This window comes from Urocitellus parryii, chromosome 14 (assembly GCF_045843805.1).
Source record: "Urocitellus parryii isolate mUroPar1 chromosome 14, mUroPar1.hap1, whole genome shotgun sequence".
Taxonomy (NCBI): Eukaryota; Metazoa; Chordata; class Mammalia; order Rodentia; family Sciuridae; genus Urocitellus; species Urocitellus parryii.
In genome coordinates this window covers 9,515,104-9,531,842 of record NC_135544.1, presented here as the reverse complement: position 1 = coordinate 9,531,842, position 16,739 = coordinate 9,515,104, and the positions used below count along the sequence as shown (strand labels likewise).

The following is a 16,739-nucleotide window of genomic DNA, read 5'->3' as shown; positions in this document are numbered from 1 at the left end:
GCAGGGGAGCACCCCTAGCCAAAAGAAAATAGAAGTGGGGCTGCAGAAGTTTGCTTATAACCATTTCAGGAAAAAGCTGTCAAATGGACACCTGTTCTACTTTGTGGGTCATCAGGAATGTTTACCAATAGTTTAGACACTTTGATTTTCTAGTGAATCCTATTTTAGTAAGATCTTTTAGTTCTGAATTGTATTCGTATTTCTGATTGTTTGAAATTGGCAGTCCTCTTGAAACTTTTTTATTAATTTAACTATATACTAAGACTGCTGAATAGTGAATGTTGTAGTATGTGAACTATAGAACTTAATGGGGAAATTCACATAGCCTGCTATTATGGTGCACTCCTGTAATCCCTGCTACTCAGGAAGCTGAGGCAGGAGGATCTCAAGTTCAAGGCCAGTCTGAGCAACTTCATAAGACCCTGTCACAAAATAAAATTTAAAAAAGGAACAGAGCTATAGTTCAGTGTTAGAGTGCCCCTGGGTTCAATCCCCAGTAACACACACACACACACACACACACACACACACACAAGAAAAGAGAAAGAATTCACAAGTTGTCTAAGTATTAGTTAATAAAAGTTGTTTGGATTTATCACCACCTTTACAATTAAACAAAACAGCCTTTTCAAAAGTCAAAGAAAACAAAGCCTTATTTTTATTGTAATATTTTTATAGGAAAAGTCCTCCTGGTGTTTTTAGGAATTGTACAGAAGATGAATTTAAATTAATAAAGGGTTTTCCTTTCTATATAATGCTTCCTACACTATCTGTGATCACTGAAACTGTGGTCCTTCTTTCCTACTAGGCATGTGCAGCAACAATTGAAGAGAAGGCGAAAAGTGCCAAGTTAAAGCAGAAGAGACGAAAAATCAGAACAGAACCAAAGCAGATGCAAGAAGATTATTGTTTTCAGTGTGGAGATGGTGGAGAGTTGGTCATGTGTGACAAAAAAGACTGTCCCAAAGCATACCACCTCCTATGCCTTAACCTGACTCAGCCACCATATGGTAAGCTAGACCTGCAAGGCCCTTTCTCTGCTTGGGTCTTTGGCAACTGTGTGTTTATCAGAGTACATTCTACTCTCCTTAGTAGAACCATGAAGTAAGTGACATTGAATAGAACAAACAACAATAGCAAATAAAATTATGCAGGTGAACTGGGATACCCTGTGTGGCAGCAAGGATCAGTTTCTTTTGAGTATTACCATAGGTGGGTTACTGGACCTATGGCGTTGGGTTTGGGCCACTAGCTCACATCCATACAAAACAACACTACTAGGTGTATGTTTGGCTGGAATTTGGAGTTGTATTCAATCGAATTCAATCACCACTCAGAGTGGAGGGTGGGGTCTTGGGTTTTCCTGGGTAATCAAGATAGGCACTAACCCGGGTGCTCTCCTCCTTCCTCCCACACCCTGTGTTAGGAAAGTGGGAGTGCCCATGGCATCAGTGCAATGAGTGCAGCAGTGCAGCCGTTTCCTTCTGTGAGTTCTGTCCACACTCATTTTGTAAAGATCATGAAAAGGGAGCTCTGGTTCCCTCTGCATTGGAAGGCCGACTCTGCTGCTCTGAACATGACCCCTTATCTCCTGTGTCACCAGAATACTGGAGCAAGATCAAATGTAAATGGGAATCACAAGATCATGGAGAAGAAGTAAAAGAATAAATAAATGGGTGATGATCCCCCCTTTCTGTTTAAATGCAAAGAAAAAAGCAAGTAGATAATACATTCAAAAAGAAGAGACTGCTGCAGCGCATACAGCCTTTGCCATCAGAACTGCCTTATTAAAGCAAAAATGGAAAACCAGAGTACACAGGCAGAAGCAGTTGGTGGTGTCTGGGTTTTGCTTTGTTTTTCTTGGTGTGGGGATTCTTCTCTGGAGGGTTAAATTCCCTTGTTTTTTTCTTGCCTTTTATTGTGCTTCAATGCCTTTGCAGCTAGGAAAAGAGATGTCTTTGCTTTTATTAAAGTAAGAACAAAGAGAAAGGAAAATTTTGTTAATAAGATCAGTTTAAAGTTTAAGATATGTTTCTTGGTTGTATAGAGCAAAAATAGCCATCATTCCTTTATTTATTTTCATTTTTAGGAACTTCAAGATGTGTAGTTCAAATAGTGTGTGTGTGTGTGTATGTGTGTGTGCGTGCGTGCGTGAGCGTGCGTGCGTGAAGTAGGAATCAGAGGAAGCCCTCCAGAAATGATCACCTTTATATACCTCTTTACTGAGCAGTAAGTAGGCTACCTTCTCTTTCCCTTCAGAATGTTTTTCATAGTCTTAGAGAAGGGCTGTCTGGAAGTATTAAATCTGGCCTCTTGAAAACAAATGCCCTGGTGAATTTTCTGTCTTTGGTCTTAAACCAGAGGGGCTTTGTGATATGATAACTCTACCTAGAAAGGTATATAATGTGTATTTTGTTTGATTGTTCATTCATTTGTTTATTTAGGAGGAAGAAAAGGAGTGGGTGTGCTCACTGACTTTAAAATGTTATCCATTGACAACATTTTGGTGGAGTGCATATGTGGATATGAATGCATAGGTGGAATGGCCACTCCTATTATTTTGACACACTGATAAAGGCAGCTAAAGGGAGATGAAAGGCACAGAACAAAAGCTGGACCATAGGAGCCCCATCTAATGTCCAGTCTAATGTTTGACTTGGAATTATGGATATTTTATATTTTCTGTTTTCCTCTCCTAATCAAATATTTCGTTGTCAGCAACATTCAGTCATGTTTCCTGGTAATGCCATATAAGTGAGTCTAAATTGTATTTTGAATAGATCTTTTTGGTTGTGTTCCTAATTTGGGGGATAGGCAGTAAGGGCATCCCCAAGTTATATGTAAACAATCTCTAATTAGTATTATCCAATACTTAATTGCGCTTGGATGGGCGTGGTGGCACACACCTGTAATCCCAGCAGCTTGGGAGACTGAGGCAGGAGGATTGCAGGCTCAAAGCCAGTCTCACCAATTTAGCAAATTCGCAAGAAACCTAGTGAGACCCTATCTCAAAATAAAAAATAAAAAGGGCTGGGGATATGACTCAGTGGTTGAGTCCCCCCCCCCCAGATTCAATTCCTGGTACCAAAAAAAGATTGCCCTCGTTGAGTAAGGGGAAAAACTTCTATTTTTACAGGGTATGTAAAAGCCACACAAACACACTTCATCTTAGGAAATTCTTGGAGAAAGTTCCCAAGAAAGCCAATGTTAGCAAAATTGTTTGACTCTAATACTTGAGTCTTATTGATAAAAGTATACCAAGTTGTCTGCCCACAAAAGTCACTTGCATTTAATTTTTAGTAATGAATACACACACACACACACACACACACACACACACACACACACACACAGTATCCAGTATTCCTTGGATAAAACAATTATTGTTAGACATTATTGTAACACTGTACTAAATAGAAGTCTATGGTTAGCCTGAATGATTGTTAACTTTCTCCGTGAATTTTGACTGTTTGCAGTTGCTGGTACCCGGTAGAATTTTTTTGCCTTCAAGAAGTATCTAATTAACCTTATGAAAATAGGGCAAGTAGATGCTCTACTGAATTCCTTCAGTTGTGTTAAGTGTGTTCCTTATCGATTTAGAGCTCTTTTCTGAAAAGAAAAGCTATTTTGTGCCTGCCTCCCTCCCTCCCTCTCTCTCTCTCTCTCTCTCTCTCTCTCTCTCTCTCTGTATATAAATGTGCAATTATACTGGATTCTCTCATTTAAAAAAAAAAAATAATCACAAAAAAAAAAGCAACAACACTACAAATCCTTTTTAAGCTCCTAAACTGCCATTTGCCTGATAGAAGCAATTCATTCTGAGGTGACTTATTGGGAATCCAATAATTCTGTTGATTAGATATGATCCCAAAAGAAAGAGGTACGTGTTATCAAATCTAATTGCTACAAGTAACATGAAATGTAGCTCATGAGAACACTAAACTTTGCTCTTGAGCAATTAGATAGTTCTTTGAAAAAAATAAGAAAATTTAGGTTTTAACATACTAAAATTTATTTTATATAGATATAAATGTATGTTTTTTTAAACTTACATAAGGATTTCTTTTAATATTCCAAATGTAACTCTTGTTGAAACAATATCCAACATAAAATTGTATCTTCTTGTTTTGTTTTGGACTTAGTGCTATTTAATATCTGATGACTTTTATATGGTAAGCCAGGGTACATCCTATAATACTGCAAATACCTTAGATTTAACTATTTTTATGCAGCATCTTCATTGTGTCACATTTTGTTTTTATATCTATAATAGAGCTCTGCAGAGACTTTAACTTTTTTTATGACTAATAGGATTGTTCTATCATTTCAGAAATCAAGGTAGAAAACAAAATAGCTAACTGTAGCTCTAACATCTTTTATGATCTAAAAAGTGGTTTTAGTCATGCCAGTGCCAAGGACCTCTCTTTGCATCTCCATGGTGTTAATGTTGACCTATTTATCTATTTTAAAGTCACATCTATGGAAGCAGAAAGAAAATTGTGTTTTATGTGTGCATAAGTATACATGTACTGTGCTTGCCTGGGCTATGCCAGTGAAATATTCCAAAAGACATACGGCTTACTTAGTCTGAAGTTAGTAGCTATTAACTTTTAAATCTTTATGTGGTCAGAGAATAAGTGGATGGTTTTTATTCTTGTCCAAAAATGAAATAACTTACATTATGGGATAATAGTAGTGATTTTTTTTTAACCTCATGTTAATTCTTTGGAGGAAGAAGTGAACATAACACTTTTGATCATCAGCATAAAGCTTCAGGAATTAGATCAGTAAGAGCTAAAGATGAAATTGTGGGAAACCTTCACATGCACTGCAGTGGAGGCAGGGACTGGACCACAATGACTATGAGGAATCAGAAGAGCTGCCTGAGGCTGGCAGAGAAGGAGGGGGAAGATGGCCCTTCATTCCTGGCATGCTGAAGCAGCTGGAACCAGTGATTCACTTCTTTATTGTCAAATCAGTACTGGAGATTAGAGTGAAGTGGGGTTTATTTTCATTTTTGTTTTAATAAGTTTCTGCTTTTTAATTCTCAAAAAATGATCTGGTTTAAGCTAAAGAATAAATAGGCTTGAGTTTTAGGATCATGGAAGCTTAGAGATTTCTGTGTGTTCAAGTCAGGAACATATCTGAAAACTAAAAAGATAATTGGAGGTGGGTGAGGGATTGCTTTCACTTAGAATTTGGCAACATGCCTGTAAATAATGTGGAACTGAGATATTGAGTAGTTAATCTTGTAAAGTACTCTTAGGTGGGACAGACTGTTGGGCAACTTTCCCGATTCATGAAACAGTTTCTTCTTTTGAGTAGTTTCTTGCATGATATGTTCCTAACAGGGTCAAACCAGACCTGCAGTTTGGAATCAGAGATGCCATCTATTCAGAATGTAATTTCTGGACTGTCAAGACCTGTTGCGTGTCTGTCATTTTATTTTTAAATACAAAGGTCATCTTTTAGCAATCACCATAAAGTCAAGGTGCTACCTGCCACAGTCACATCCAAACAGGATAAGAAAACAAATTGGAGTCCTTACAACTTGGAAAGCTTCTTTGTGATGTACTTTTACATGAGGTACAATGGCATTGGAAAGTTACTTTATTGCTGGGCAGTACAGAGTAAACTTGAATTACTTTTTACAAGGCTGATATAACTAGCCACCTTCCTCCCACTTGTCCAAGTTGCTGCAGTGATCAAATGGAACAGTTTCCTTCAGCCTAGGGCCATCTAAACTTGGTCTCTAGTTATTTGAAAACAAACAAAAAGTTTGTTTTTTTGTTCCATTTTCAGATGGATTAAGCAACAGATATAAGTAGACAGCTTTGCAAGGAATTAACAAATATTGAAAAGTTGGGAATTTGTATATACTGAAATCTTACCAACTTTTGTCTGGGGTGGGGTACTGGGGGAAAAAAAGGTTATGTTAGGGTAAGGGAGGGGAATGATAATGTTTACCACAGGTACGATGTAGTCACTTTAACATTGAGACCTCTACTTCATTGAATTCAGGTTTTTTAAGTACTTGAAACTCTTAAGATTCTCCTTATTTTAATTTTCTTTTTTTAAATTTATGGAGTAGAAAACTTTTCATTTTGTATACTGTTTTGGAAACAAATAGCCTAGTCTCTTTCCTCTTTATCTTGGATTAAAGACAAAATTCTGCAAATAGGAATGTGTCCACAGGAAATAGCTCAGATTTATTGTGCACCTTTAAGGAAGAGACTTCTTCCTGCATGAGATACTAGTCACATTTTTTACAAATATTTCCTATGTATGTTATTTTTGTTAACCCTATCCCCAGACACTTATTTTCTTTTACTATATGCCTATAAGGGCAGGAGGGATGCACTTATGTTACATTCCTAAAATGCTATGTGTAACCCTTGTATTTCAAAAACCATTTCTGTTTTTTTGTGGGGTTTTTGTCAGTCCATAGCAATTATATGGACTCCAAAAGTCATTAACATGTAAGCATAAAGGGAAAACAGAATAGCTGCCAAAGTCATTATTCAGTACTTAGTTTTCCTAAATGACATGACTGCATCTGCCACTGAATGAGAAAGCACCCTTAGCTTCCACTGCTCCCCTTCCCTACTGGCCAAAAGACTCTTGATGTGTGCAAATGGCTCTCAAGTACCCATCAGATTGCCTATATAAGGTATTTACAAGGTATTCTTGTCAGTTTAGAAGTGTACTGGATAAAATTTTTGACTTTGTTGTCATTGACATTATCCCATTTGTTCTGTCTACATATCCTGTGTTAAGGACCACGTTGCCACTAAATAACCAAGATGCTAAATGATTACAACTGGCTAAATAGATCATTTTTTATATACAAGGATGTGTGCATATTTGGAATTGATATATGAGAAATTCATTTGTACCCATTTGAGTGATATTGCACAACAGATATCTACAGATTCCGTTTTCGTTTTTTCATGTTCTTTATGATAATGACCTTTGTAGATTATTTCTGTACTTTGTTTATCTGTAATAAAATTTGTAGATCCTGTGAAATGTTATTTTACCTAATCACTTGAGACTTGTCTTTAATAACAAAATATCAATATTCACTAAAAGTCAATCTCTTCTGAGTTTCTGAGACTCTGCTGGAAGCTCTTGACACTAGGGATTAGTGTTAACTTTCCCTGGGGGTGTTCCACTAGGGCATTACTGTATAATGACTTGATGTTGCCACATAGACTTCAAGATATAATATTTTGAGGATTTTGTTGATTGGCCTATGTTTAATTGCAAAGTGTGAAATGTGCAAAGCTTGGTTAACCTGTATATAGTTCATTGTTGACTAGTGTACTTAGAATTGCCTGTAATATTTAAGCTTCTTACTCATGTGTATGCTGGTAGGAACATATAATTTTTGTACATTATATTTACTGAAATGTTGCCTTTTTTATTTTACAAAATACTTTGGAATTCAAATGTGTTTTCTGCTTCTGTGAGGATTCATTTAGGAAGGTTTTTAATGACATTCCACTGATTTCAGATTTTGCTTGAGATTGACTTCAATAAATTGTCCTGTATGTTCCAAATTAAATATGTGGGCTTGTTCTTTGCCTGTAATTTTTTGCTACACCTCATTGGACAGGAGGCCAGCATTGTGTGACTTTGTGTGTTAGGGGAGGGACGGCTTAAAAACACAAAACATCCAACCTCATCCAGCTTTTCTTCATTCAAAATGCTGCAGTACTGCTAAGAAACTGGATCTTAAAAGGTGAGTTTTGTTTTTCATAGAGGAAATATCCTTAGAGAACGTTGCTTCTTGCTTTGGTGTGGTAAAAGACCATCTACGTACCACCTGATTGGTGAAAGTCCCCAAGGGAGATGCTGATAATCTTCATCCCACTGGTATGAGACCCAAAGGTGACCTGCAGCTTGGCTGGGCACTAGTGGAACCAGCTCCCTGCTGAGCTGGCTTTCGTTGCTGTGCTAGGTGACTGCCCTGAAAGGGGCCCCTCCTGCTTCCTAGAAGCCACCGTCTGATAGCAGATCTGGCTGGGTAAAGGAGGCTGACGGCCATGGCTTCCTGCCATTCCCGCAGCGCCCACCAGCCGGCGCTTAAAGCCAGGCGGGTTGCAGGCAGCCTCTTCCCTGGCGCAGCGTCTCCACGCAGCAGCCGCCACGTCAGCGCGGCGAACGCCCGGGCGCGCTGGCCGGATGGGGAAGGCAGCCGCTGCCTTTGGGGCCGAAGTGGGTGTGCGAGTCTTGCTGTTCACAGCCTTCCTGTAAGGAATTGCGGGTCGGATCCCAGAGCGTGGCACCTGTTAACAGGCAGTGGGAGACACTACTGCCTTGGAGGTGGCAGCCTGCCTCATCCGCCAGCCAGGCAGCTGGGTCCTCCGGGAGAAAGCAGCATGCCAAGAAGCTTCTATGCTTTTGTTTCCTCCTTAGGGTGACTGAACTTCTCCCTCCCTTCCAGAGGCATATCCAGCCAGAGGAGATGTGGCTTTACCGGAATCCATATGTGGAAGCGGAGTATTTCCCTACCAAGCCGATGTTTGTGAGTGAGGAACTATCCTTTGCCTATCACAATACTGTTTGATGCTAGGATGCAAAAAGTGGTCATTCTGGCCCCCAGATTATCTTTGTGGGGAACTTATTGTTCCCTTGGTTGATGTGCTCAAGAATTTCCTTCCTGATGTTTAAGGTCAAGATTTAGAGAGCAAGATGTAAGTCTGTTTTGGATGCAAATGGATTCTCTGTGAACCCCTGTTCCCCAGCGGCGCAGTAACTGGTCCTTTAGAATAGTGGATGTTATTTACTGGTGGAACTGCCAGCTCCCAGCTACCCCCCCCCCCACCAAAAGACCTCTGCTTACATACAGGAATTATTTCTGCTCTGAAAGTTCTGCTATAATGTCCATCCCTCTACCTGTAGGAGCAACTTTAACAACTAATGTGGGGTTTTGCTGTTTTGCTTTTGACATATTCTGATTCAGGTCATTGCATTCCTCTCTCCACTGTCTGTGATCTTCCTGGCCAAATTTTTCAAGAAGGCAGATACAGCAGACAGCAAACAAGCCTGCCTGGGTAAGAGCTAGCCCTTTCTGATGATGATGTCTTCTTAGAGCTAGGAATGAGATGCTTCCTAGTGGTAGAGTTCAGGCACTAGAACCCTGTGCAGAAACCAGAGTTCCACATTGCTAAAGCAATTATATCTACCTGTATGCCATGCAACCCCATGAGACAGAAAGAACTTACAGGTATGCCTTATATACTGGCTTATTTGTACCTCAGGAATGTCTCTGGCTAGGTACAGAAGTTTTCCCTTTACTACAAAGGATGGTCCTTGAGCACCATAGTTATTTTTGTGCTCACGTCTGGTTGGACTATCTCAAAAAGTTCATGAGCTGCTGCTGTCTTCATGAGGCAGTAGATACGCCATTCCTCCCACGTAGATACCACTAACAATTTCTTTTATTTCTAGCTGCCAGCCTTGCTCTAGCTCTGACTGGTGTCTTTACCAATACAGTAAAACTGATAGTGGGAAGGTAAGTGATAAGACTTAGCACCCCAGTGCCTGCCCCAGTCCTCACCCCATCAGGAAAGACCAGGAATAGCAATCCATCACACATCTTTATCATCCTTTTCTCATTTATCATCAGTCTAATCTTTCTCATTCAGCACTTCGTCCTACCTCAGTCCTGCTGATTAGGACAAGTGGACTCTTTTTTGGCTTAACAGCATTTCCCACTAACAATCAGCACAGTCCTTGGCCTTAGTGCATCTCTAAAGTTGAAGTGTGATTTGTTTGCCCTAAAATGTAATTGCATGCTAAAGTCACTTTTTTTTTCCCTCATTTAAATTTCAGCCATGGAACTAGGTTTTTCTTATGTGGTAATTATCCTACTCTAGTTATACTGCCTGGGACATTATATACCAACAATTAAAAGGAATATTGATGTCTGATACAACTGAAAAATACTTTCTAGATGTTTAAATGTTCAAATCATGCTTATTTCTTCCAGGCCACGCCCAGATTTCTTTTACCGCTGCTTCCCAGATGGACTAGCCCATTCTGACTTGATGTGTACAGGGGATAAAGATGTGGTGAATGAGGGTCGCAAAAGCTTCCCTAGTGGACATTCTTCCTGTATGAATTTCATATGAATTCAACTTGAATGCTTATTAATGTGTTTAACCTAGAAAGCTTGTAGAGATGAGAACATTCAACTACAGTTGTTCTTACACCTACAGATTAGAATTCCCTTCTTCTTTAATAACCCTATGATTTTATAAGCCTGAACCTTGTATGTCAGTAAATATTAGAGTACAGAGAGGTAGTTTATATCCATGAGATTTGCACATTTTATAATTACTATATTAATTGCCTACATCATGTAATCTTGTACTTGTCCCCCAAAATAACTAATCTTTACTAAAGAGTTACTATGTGTCATGTGCTCTGCAGCATTTAAAATTTGTACCTCATTTATAGCTCACAATATCCCACTAAAGTGGGTACTATTATTTTTAAGATTCCCATTTATAGATGAGGAAACAAAAGTATAAAGAGGTTAAATAACCTGCCTAAAATCATAGAACTATTCTAACCTATCCTCAGGTAAAAAATATTAACTTGGGAACAAAATAAAGTCCTTTATTTTCCCTTTTCTTTCCTCACAATCAGTGATCTACACCAGAAATATGCAAAAAGTTATGAAATATATTTGTACTCCCTAGTGTATTTGGAATTGAGTGTTGGGGGTGTATAGCTCAGTGGTAGAATGCTTGCTTAGCTTGTGTGAAGCCCTAGGTTCAATCTCTAGCACCACAAAAAAACATACAAAAATACTTATAGGTTTTTGTCTGTCCTAGTTGCATTTGCTGGTCTGGCCTTTGCTTCCTTCTACCTGGCAGGGAAGTTACACTGCTTCACACCACAAGGCCGTGGGAAATCTTGGAGGTTCTGTGCCTTTCTGTCACCTCTACTTTTTGCAGCTGTAATTGCACTGTCCCGCACCTGTGACTACAAACATCACTGGCAAGGTAAGCAAGTATTCATGCCATGGAAGCTTCCATGTTTTATTCATTTTTATCCCTAACAACTGACATTAAGGATACTTGCTTTCTCACTAAATGCCTTCTCACTAAATATGTTGCATGATTGAACATGAACAAGTGTGGGTGGTCTAGGTTCTGTATTAAGAGTATACATTTATAAGATATGTGGAAGTCAAAAGTTAACCTTTTAAAGAGAGATTACCAAAACAGAATGTACTAATGTTTCTATTATTTGAAGCACTGTTAAGTTCCAGTTAAATTGCATCTATAAGAAAGTTTTAAAGCTAGGCATGGTGGTATACATCATCTGCAGTCCCAGCTACTCAGGAGGCTAAAGCAGAAGGATCATTTGAGCCCAGAAGTTTCCAGATTAGATAATATAGCAAAGGCCCATCTCAAAAGAAAAAAATATATGTATATATTTTTAGTTGTCAATGAACCTTTATTTTATTTATTTATATATGGTGCTGAGAATTGAGCCTAGTGTCTCACACATGCTAGGCAAGCACTCTACACTAAACTAAAACCCCAGCCCTTGCCAAATTTTTGAAGCAAACCTAGAAGCTCAATCTGTTTCTTTTAAAAATCAAGCTTATTGTATATAATTTGTTCAGAAACAAAAACTTTGGTATTTTATCATTTCTCAAAGAAATTTAGGATGAATGCTAGTAACATTCCAAATGACAGCATATCTTTAAAGAAAAGCCACAATTCCAAAAGAAATTCAATAGTATTGCTCGCTCCTTGGGAGCCATATTTTAAATAATAAGCAAAAAGAGGCAACTCCTAAAGAGTTTATTCCTTTCTCTAGGACTACTGAAATGGTACAGGTCAACGAATAGCAAGCAATTCATAAATCTTTGTCACTCTTGTGAATTAAAAAAATTTTAATTTAGTCCCCTCTGCACAAAGTAAAGTAATGGTGTGTTCTGATGTGTTTAAAGAACAATCTGACTATGCTAATCCTATAACTATATGACAAAATTAAGAAAGCCTAAAGAAACCACAACTATGGAGGGGGGGAACTTACAAGTAAGAGTGGTAAAAGGGGGGGGGGGGGGCAGGGACTTACAAGTAAGAATAACCTGGAAGGCCAAGTCTTCTATTCTGTCTGGTGTCTAATGAGATTTAAAATTCTAATATGACTAAGAAAATACCTTGGGCTGGGGTTATGGCTCAGAAGTAGAGTACTCGCCTAGCACATGCAAGGTACTGTGTTCGATCCTCAGCATCACATAAAAATAATAAAATAAAGGTATTGTGTCCAACTACAATTTTAAAAAATATTTTAAAAAATACCTTATATTTCCTTACTCTTCAGATGTACTAGTTGGATCCATGATTGGAATGACATTTGCCTATGTCTGCTACAGACAGTATTATCCTCCTCTGACTGACGAAGAATGCCATAAACCATTTCCTGACAGACATGCACTTTCTGCTCTTCAGAAGAAGCCTGGTGATTCTTACTGTTTGGATATTTAAGTCAAATCTAAATTCAATGGAGAATAGGCAAATCAACCTTAGAACCAAGCACAAAACAAGAATTCTGGCCTTTTTAATCTCTTCCAAGGTGCAAGTGATGGCATAAGCCACACTATATTCAGCCTCCATGTGATTATGAACTTTTGCCCTACTTGACATGATCTACCATGAGGAATCAAAGTTCTTTTCCACCACTATATGCCACCCATTCAATAAAGGGATTTTTCAATAGTTCTCCAATGGCTTATGCATACGATCCATTAGGTTGATAATCTTAAGATTTAGTGTTCTAATATTTAATTTAAATGCTACTTTTTAAAGGGTCTTTTCTCAAAGACTTACACAGCCCTACTCTTATCCTAGAAGCTAGTTAATTATCAGATTTGTGAGCTGGACCCAGTGACACACGCCTATAATCCCAGCAGCTCAGGAGGCTGCAGCAGGTTGATCAAAGCCAAAGCCAGCCTCAGCAACTGAGCAAATCCCTAAGCAACTCAGCAAGACTCTGTTTCTAAATAAAATATTTAAAAGGGGCTAGGGATGTGGCTTAGTGGTTAAGTGCCCCTGGGTTCATTCCCTGGTATCAAAAAAAAAAAATTTTTTTTTTGTTTCTCATAAATCAAAATGTTAAGATCAAAGGCATGACCAAATTATCTTGATTCTATATACTTTCTCTAGTGACAATTCCATTAAACCTTAAATAGGAAAATGTCCAATCTTAGCTAATTTACCACTCCTGTGTACATCTATCCAAGTCCAGGCATCTGGTGTTGCTGTCCATTTTGAACACTGTGGGCATAAACAATCTGTTGAATTACTAAGAGAACAGAGCAAAAAAGAAGAAAATGGTCAGGAGTGTAGTTTCAGTACTAACAACAGATGATTTTTTTCTACCTCATTTCTCTTTAACTGTGCTAATGAGCTTCTTGCCCAAATTCATATCTGCCAACTAAGATAGAAAATAAGTTACAGAAATTATTTGGAGGACAAATGAATCATTTTCTATCTTTTCTTCAAAAGAAGATACAAGAAACAATTACAGGACATCATTAGAAATGATGATCTAGTTCCTACAGCTAGCTGTTGTTTTCTTTATTGTAATTATATTTTAAACGATTTTTACTTATGTATATCTTTTTATAAACACATTTTCAATGCACTTCTTCCTTTATTAAACCTGATATTCAAATAAAATGATGAATGTGTGTTTTGTTGTTGTTTGTGTGGTACCATCCAGGAACTGGAACGTAATGTAAACATTGGATTCCCCATCTGACATAAGTGATTCATCAACTATTATGTGTAGTACTAGCTGACATTTATGCATATCAAAAAAATCATTTCTGTATTTACCTTATAATTGCCACCTTTAAATTCTGAACTATATCTGCCTATGACAATGAAAACACTGGTCAAGGAGAAAGAACTTAAATAAATATCAGTTCTTTGCCCCAAATGTTTATTTTTTAAACTTATTTTAGTAATACATATGGGAAGAGAGAATAGTTAATGTATTGATTTTCTCTGTGGTAGATGAAGCCATGTAAAAGTAGGCAACTGGTCAATATAGTTTTATTTCAGTACTTAAAGTTTTAATCACATAAAAAACCAAACATTTCAAAAGTGCAAAATATTAGAAAGCTAATAATGCTGTTGTTTCCATGCAAATAATCTCTTTAACTGAGAAGCAATACTAATTTTGCGGCTAGAAATATGTACAAAATGATGTTTTACTAGAGTTTAAAAGTAGGCTTGGTCAAGAGACTGCACATGATACAAATGAAGCAGTGCAAATAACGTAAGACTAAAGTATTTCAATCAATACAGCCATAATACCATAGGTGGATGGATGAGATATAAAGGTCTTTTATAGTTACCTACAGCTTGCCACCCCAAAAAAAGCATTTCTTAGTATAGTGGTTTATCTAGCTCACCAGGGTTGTGCCGTCCATCTTTGGTTACAGGGACTCTCACTTGGTTGTCCTTTGGTTTACTCTTTAAAAAAAAGAGTACCTATTCTGCTAATGTGAGGAGTAAACATTTGCAGATAGTAACTTGATAAAAGCCTACCTTTTAATATATAGTGAATGCTAGTTAAAACTCAATAACTCTTATTCAATTTATGTGATAAAGAAAATAAAAGTAGTCCATGTATCTGAAACTTCTTTGTAGCTTATTCAGTATTATAGTCCATAAGCCGACGATGCTGACCAGGTTTGACTTCTACCCCACCTTTGCCTCTATACCTCCATAATGACAGTATTAACCTTTTTCCTTTCCTGTTCAGAAAAGGATAAAAACCACTACTGTCTTAGGGATAGTATCAGGGAATATTTAATTCCAGTGCTTTGGATGTCATAATATATTTACAAGAAATAAATTATAGAAAACAAAACATGGCTTGCCTTCCTCTGCCACTCAATAAATAAGGGCCTGTGAAAACCTGAGAGGAAACATAAAGGACTATCAAAAAGAAATGAAAATGGCAAATGCTGACTAATGGGGAAGAAAATACCTTAAAAAAATGCAGTGAGTAGACGCTTGCAAAAATATTAGTCTATAGTCACACCTGTGTTCTTTAAGATAAATCTCACTTTGCATGTTCCAGACTCAACTTATAGTGACTGCAGTGGCTGCTCCTCAAACCTATGTGCTCAGCTAACACTGCCTGTGCCAAGAGTCTTATTTTATTTTTTATGTTTTGGTACCAGGGAGAGAAAACAGGGGCTCTTAACCACTGAGCTACATCCCCAGTCCTTTTACTTTTTTATCTTAAGTCAGGATCTTGCTAAATTGCTTAGGGCCTCAATAAAGTTGCCAAGGCTGGCCTCAAACTTGCAATTGCTTCAGCCTCCTGAGTCACTGAAATTATAGGTGTGTGCCACCACCCCCAACCAACAGCCTTTTAAATAAGTATTCTGGATTAGGATACTTAAGAACGCAATGATGTTTACAAAATGTTTTTTAAAAGGACATCACAGTATCACTTTCAACCAAGTAGAAGTGGCAGATGACTTTAAATTCTGTTTCACCACGAAGGCACCACTAAAGATACTATTTATAACCTGAGCAGCCTGAAAATGCTATGTAATTTCAGGTTTGTCAGCTTTCATAACTTTACCCTCAATATAAGAATAGAAAAAAATATATGTATATAAGAATAGAAGCTGTCATTGTCAAATAACTAAATCAAACCTCATCTAGACTTCCTCAGTTTAAAGTATAGTACAAAAGAGCAGGTCTACAATATATATAACATCTTTGTTTTATAAAGATATACCTAGGGCTGGAAATGTATCTCAGTGGTAGATCTTTTGTCTAGTATGTGCAAGGCCCCAGGTTCAATCCCCAGTATCACAGAAATTAAAATAAAAAAATAAATATGTACCTAGTGTGAACTCAGTTGTCCACTTTAGACTTATAGAGCTCAACTGGTTATAAAAACAAAAGACAGCATTATAGATTCCTAGCAATAAGTTCATCTCTTCAGTTGTTAAGAGAGTAAACAATACTCTTATTAAACAACATTCCAATCTTCCTTCATAGAGTACACACAGGAAGGAAATGGTGAAAAAAAAAAATCACCCATCACCATATCCACTTAGAATTAGAATTAGACTCAGGTGCCGAGAACACTAAGAGATGTAGAATCTCCAAAATGCCCTCTATATCTCAAGAATCTGCTTCTACACTGGAACATTTTCTAAAGACAGCAATAATTCCCAAGAAAAATATCTAGCAAACCCCACACAGACCATAGACCATCTCGTAATAAGGAATCAAGTGTGGCACCTATAAGCTATCATCAAAGAAGTAATTGATGCAAACAACCTCCAGCCATAAAGAAAGAATGGCAAGTATTTATATGTAGCCCACATAAAAAGTAACAGGGTCTTCCCTTTGCTTTTCCACTCACTTCCAAAAAGGAAGATTATCTTCCAAAGACCCCAATGGTAAGTGGCAGGCAACATGCAGGAAATGATGCAGCTGAGAAGAAAATTGCAGCAACAAACAGGTGGGTTTTCTGGGGAAGGATCCCTCAATGTCCGTCTAGGGGAGAGAGTGGGAGAAGAGGTCATCATGCAGTCACAACCGGAAGGCAACCATAGAGGATGCCAAAGTATAATGTACAGGCTTTCTAGTTTCACAACTAAAACATTACTTTAAATTTCATGATGGGCTATCTGTAATTAAAATGATAATTGTTGCCATGTTGATACT

At 37.7% G+C, this 16,739-nt stretch overlaps 3 protein-coding genes across 9 annotated transcripts in view; 2 read left to right on the top strand and 1 right to left on the bottom strand.

The window, feature by feature from the left end:
- The window catches only part of Nsd3 (nuclear receptor binding SET domain protein 3), a 110,790-nt gene extending 103,238 nt beyond the window's left edge, over positions 1–7,552 (top strand). For both annotated transcript variants that reach the window (XM_026404675.2, XM_077792570.1), the window contains exons 23-24: positions 809–1,010; positions 1,427–7,552. In XM_026404675.2, coding sequence (XP_026260460.2) covers positions 809–1,010; positions 1,427–1,668 — 444 coding nt within the window. In that variant the 3' untranslated portion in view covers positions 1,669–7,552. The remainder of the gene's footprint in view (positions 1–808; positions 1,011–1,426) is intronic.
- Ddhd2 (DDHD domain containing 2) overlaps positions 1–16,739 on the bottom strand; it is a 77,994-nt gene that overhangs the window by 37,502 nt on the left and 23,753 nt on the right. For 4 of the 6 annotated variants that reach the window (XM_026404677.2, XM_026404679.2, XM_026404678.2 and 1 more), the window contains one exon: positions 13,957–16,568. The gene's annotated coding sequence lies outside the window, so the exon portion shown is untranslated. Of the gene's footprint in view, positions 1–13,956; positions 16,569–16,739 lie in introns of those variants that run through there. The other 2 variants (XR_003302199.2, XR_003302200.2) reach the window with 1 other exon arrangement.
- Positions 8,184–13,787, top strand: Plpp5 (phospholipid phosphatase 5). Its single transcript, XM_026404682.2, has 7 exons — positions 8,184–8,255; positions 8,422–8,530; positions 8,969–9,059; positions 9,457–9,520; positions 9,998–10,122; positions 10,848–11,018; positions 12,355–13,787. The coding sequence occupies exons 1-7, from the start codon at positions 8,188–8,190 to the stop codon at positions 12,516–12,518; spliced, it is 792 nt and encodes a 263-aa protein (XP_026260467.1). The 5' UTR covers positions 8,184–8,187; the 3' UTR covers positions 12,519–13,787.

What these genes read in the sequence shown, in the direction of transcription:
- Plpp5 (XM_026404682.2), top strand. Translation starts at nt 8,188, where the DNA reads ATGGGGAAGGCAGCCGCTGCCTTTGGGGCCGAAGTGGGTGTGCGAGTC. An exon ending in TCCCTACCAAGCCGATGTTT is followed by an intron (nt 8,531 to 8,968) that starts GTGAGTGAGGAA and finishes ATTCTGATTCAG; the next exon opens with GTCATTGCATTCCTCTCTCC. An exon ending in GTAAAACTGATAGTGGGAAG is followed by an intron (nt 9,521 to 9,997) that starts GTAAGTGATAAG and finishes TATTTCTTCCAG; the next exon opens with GCCACGCCCAGATTTCTTTT.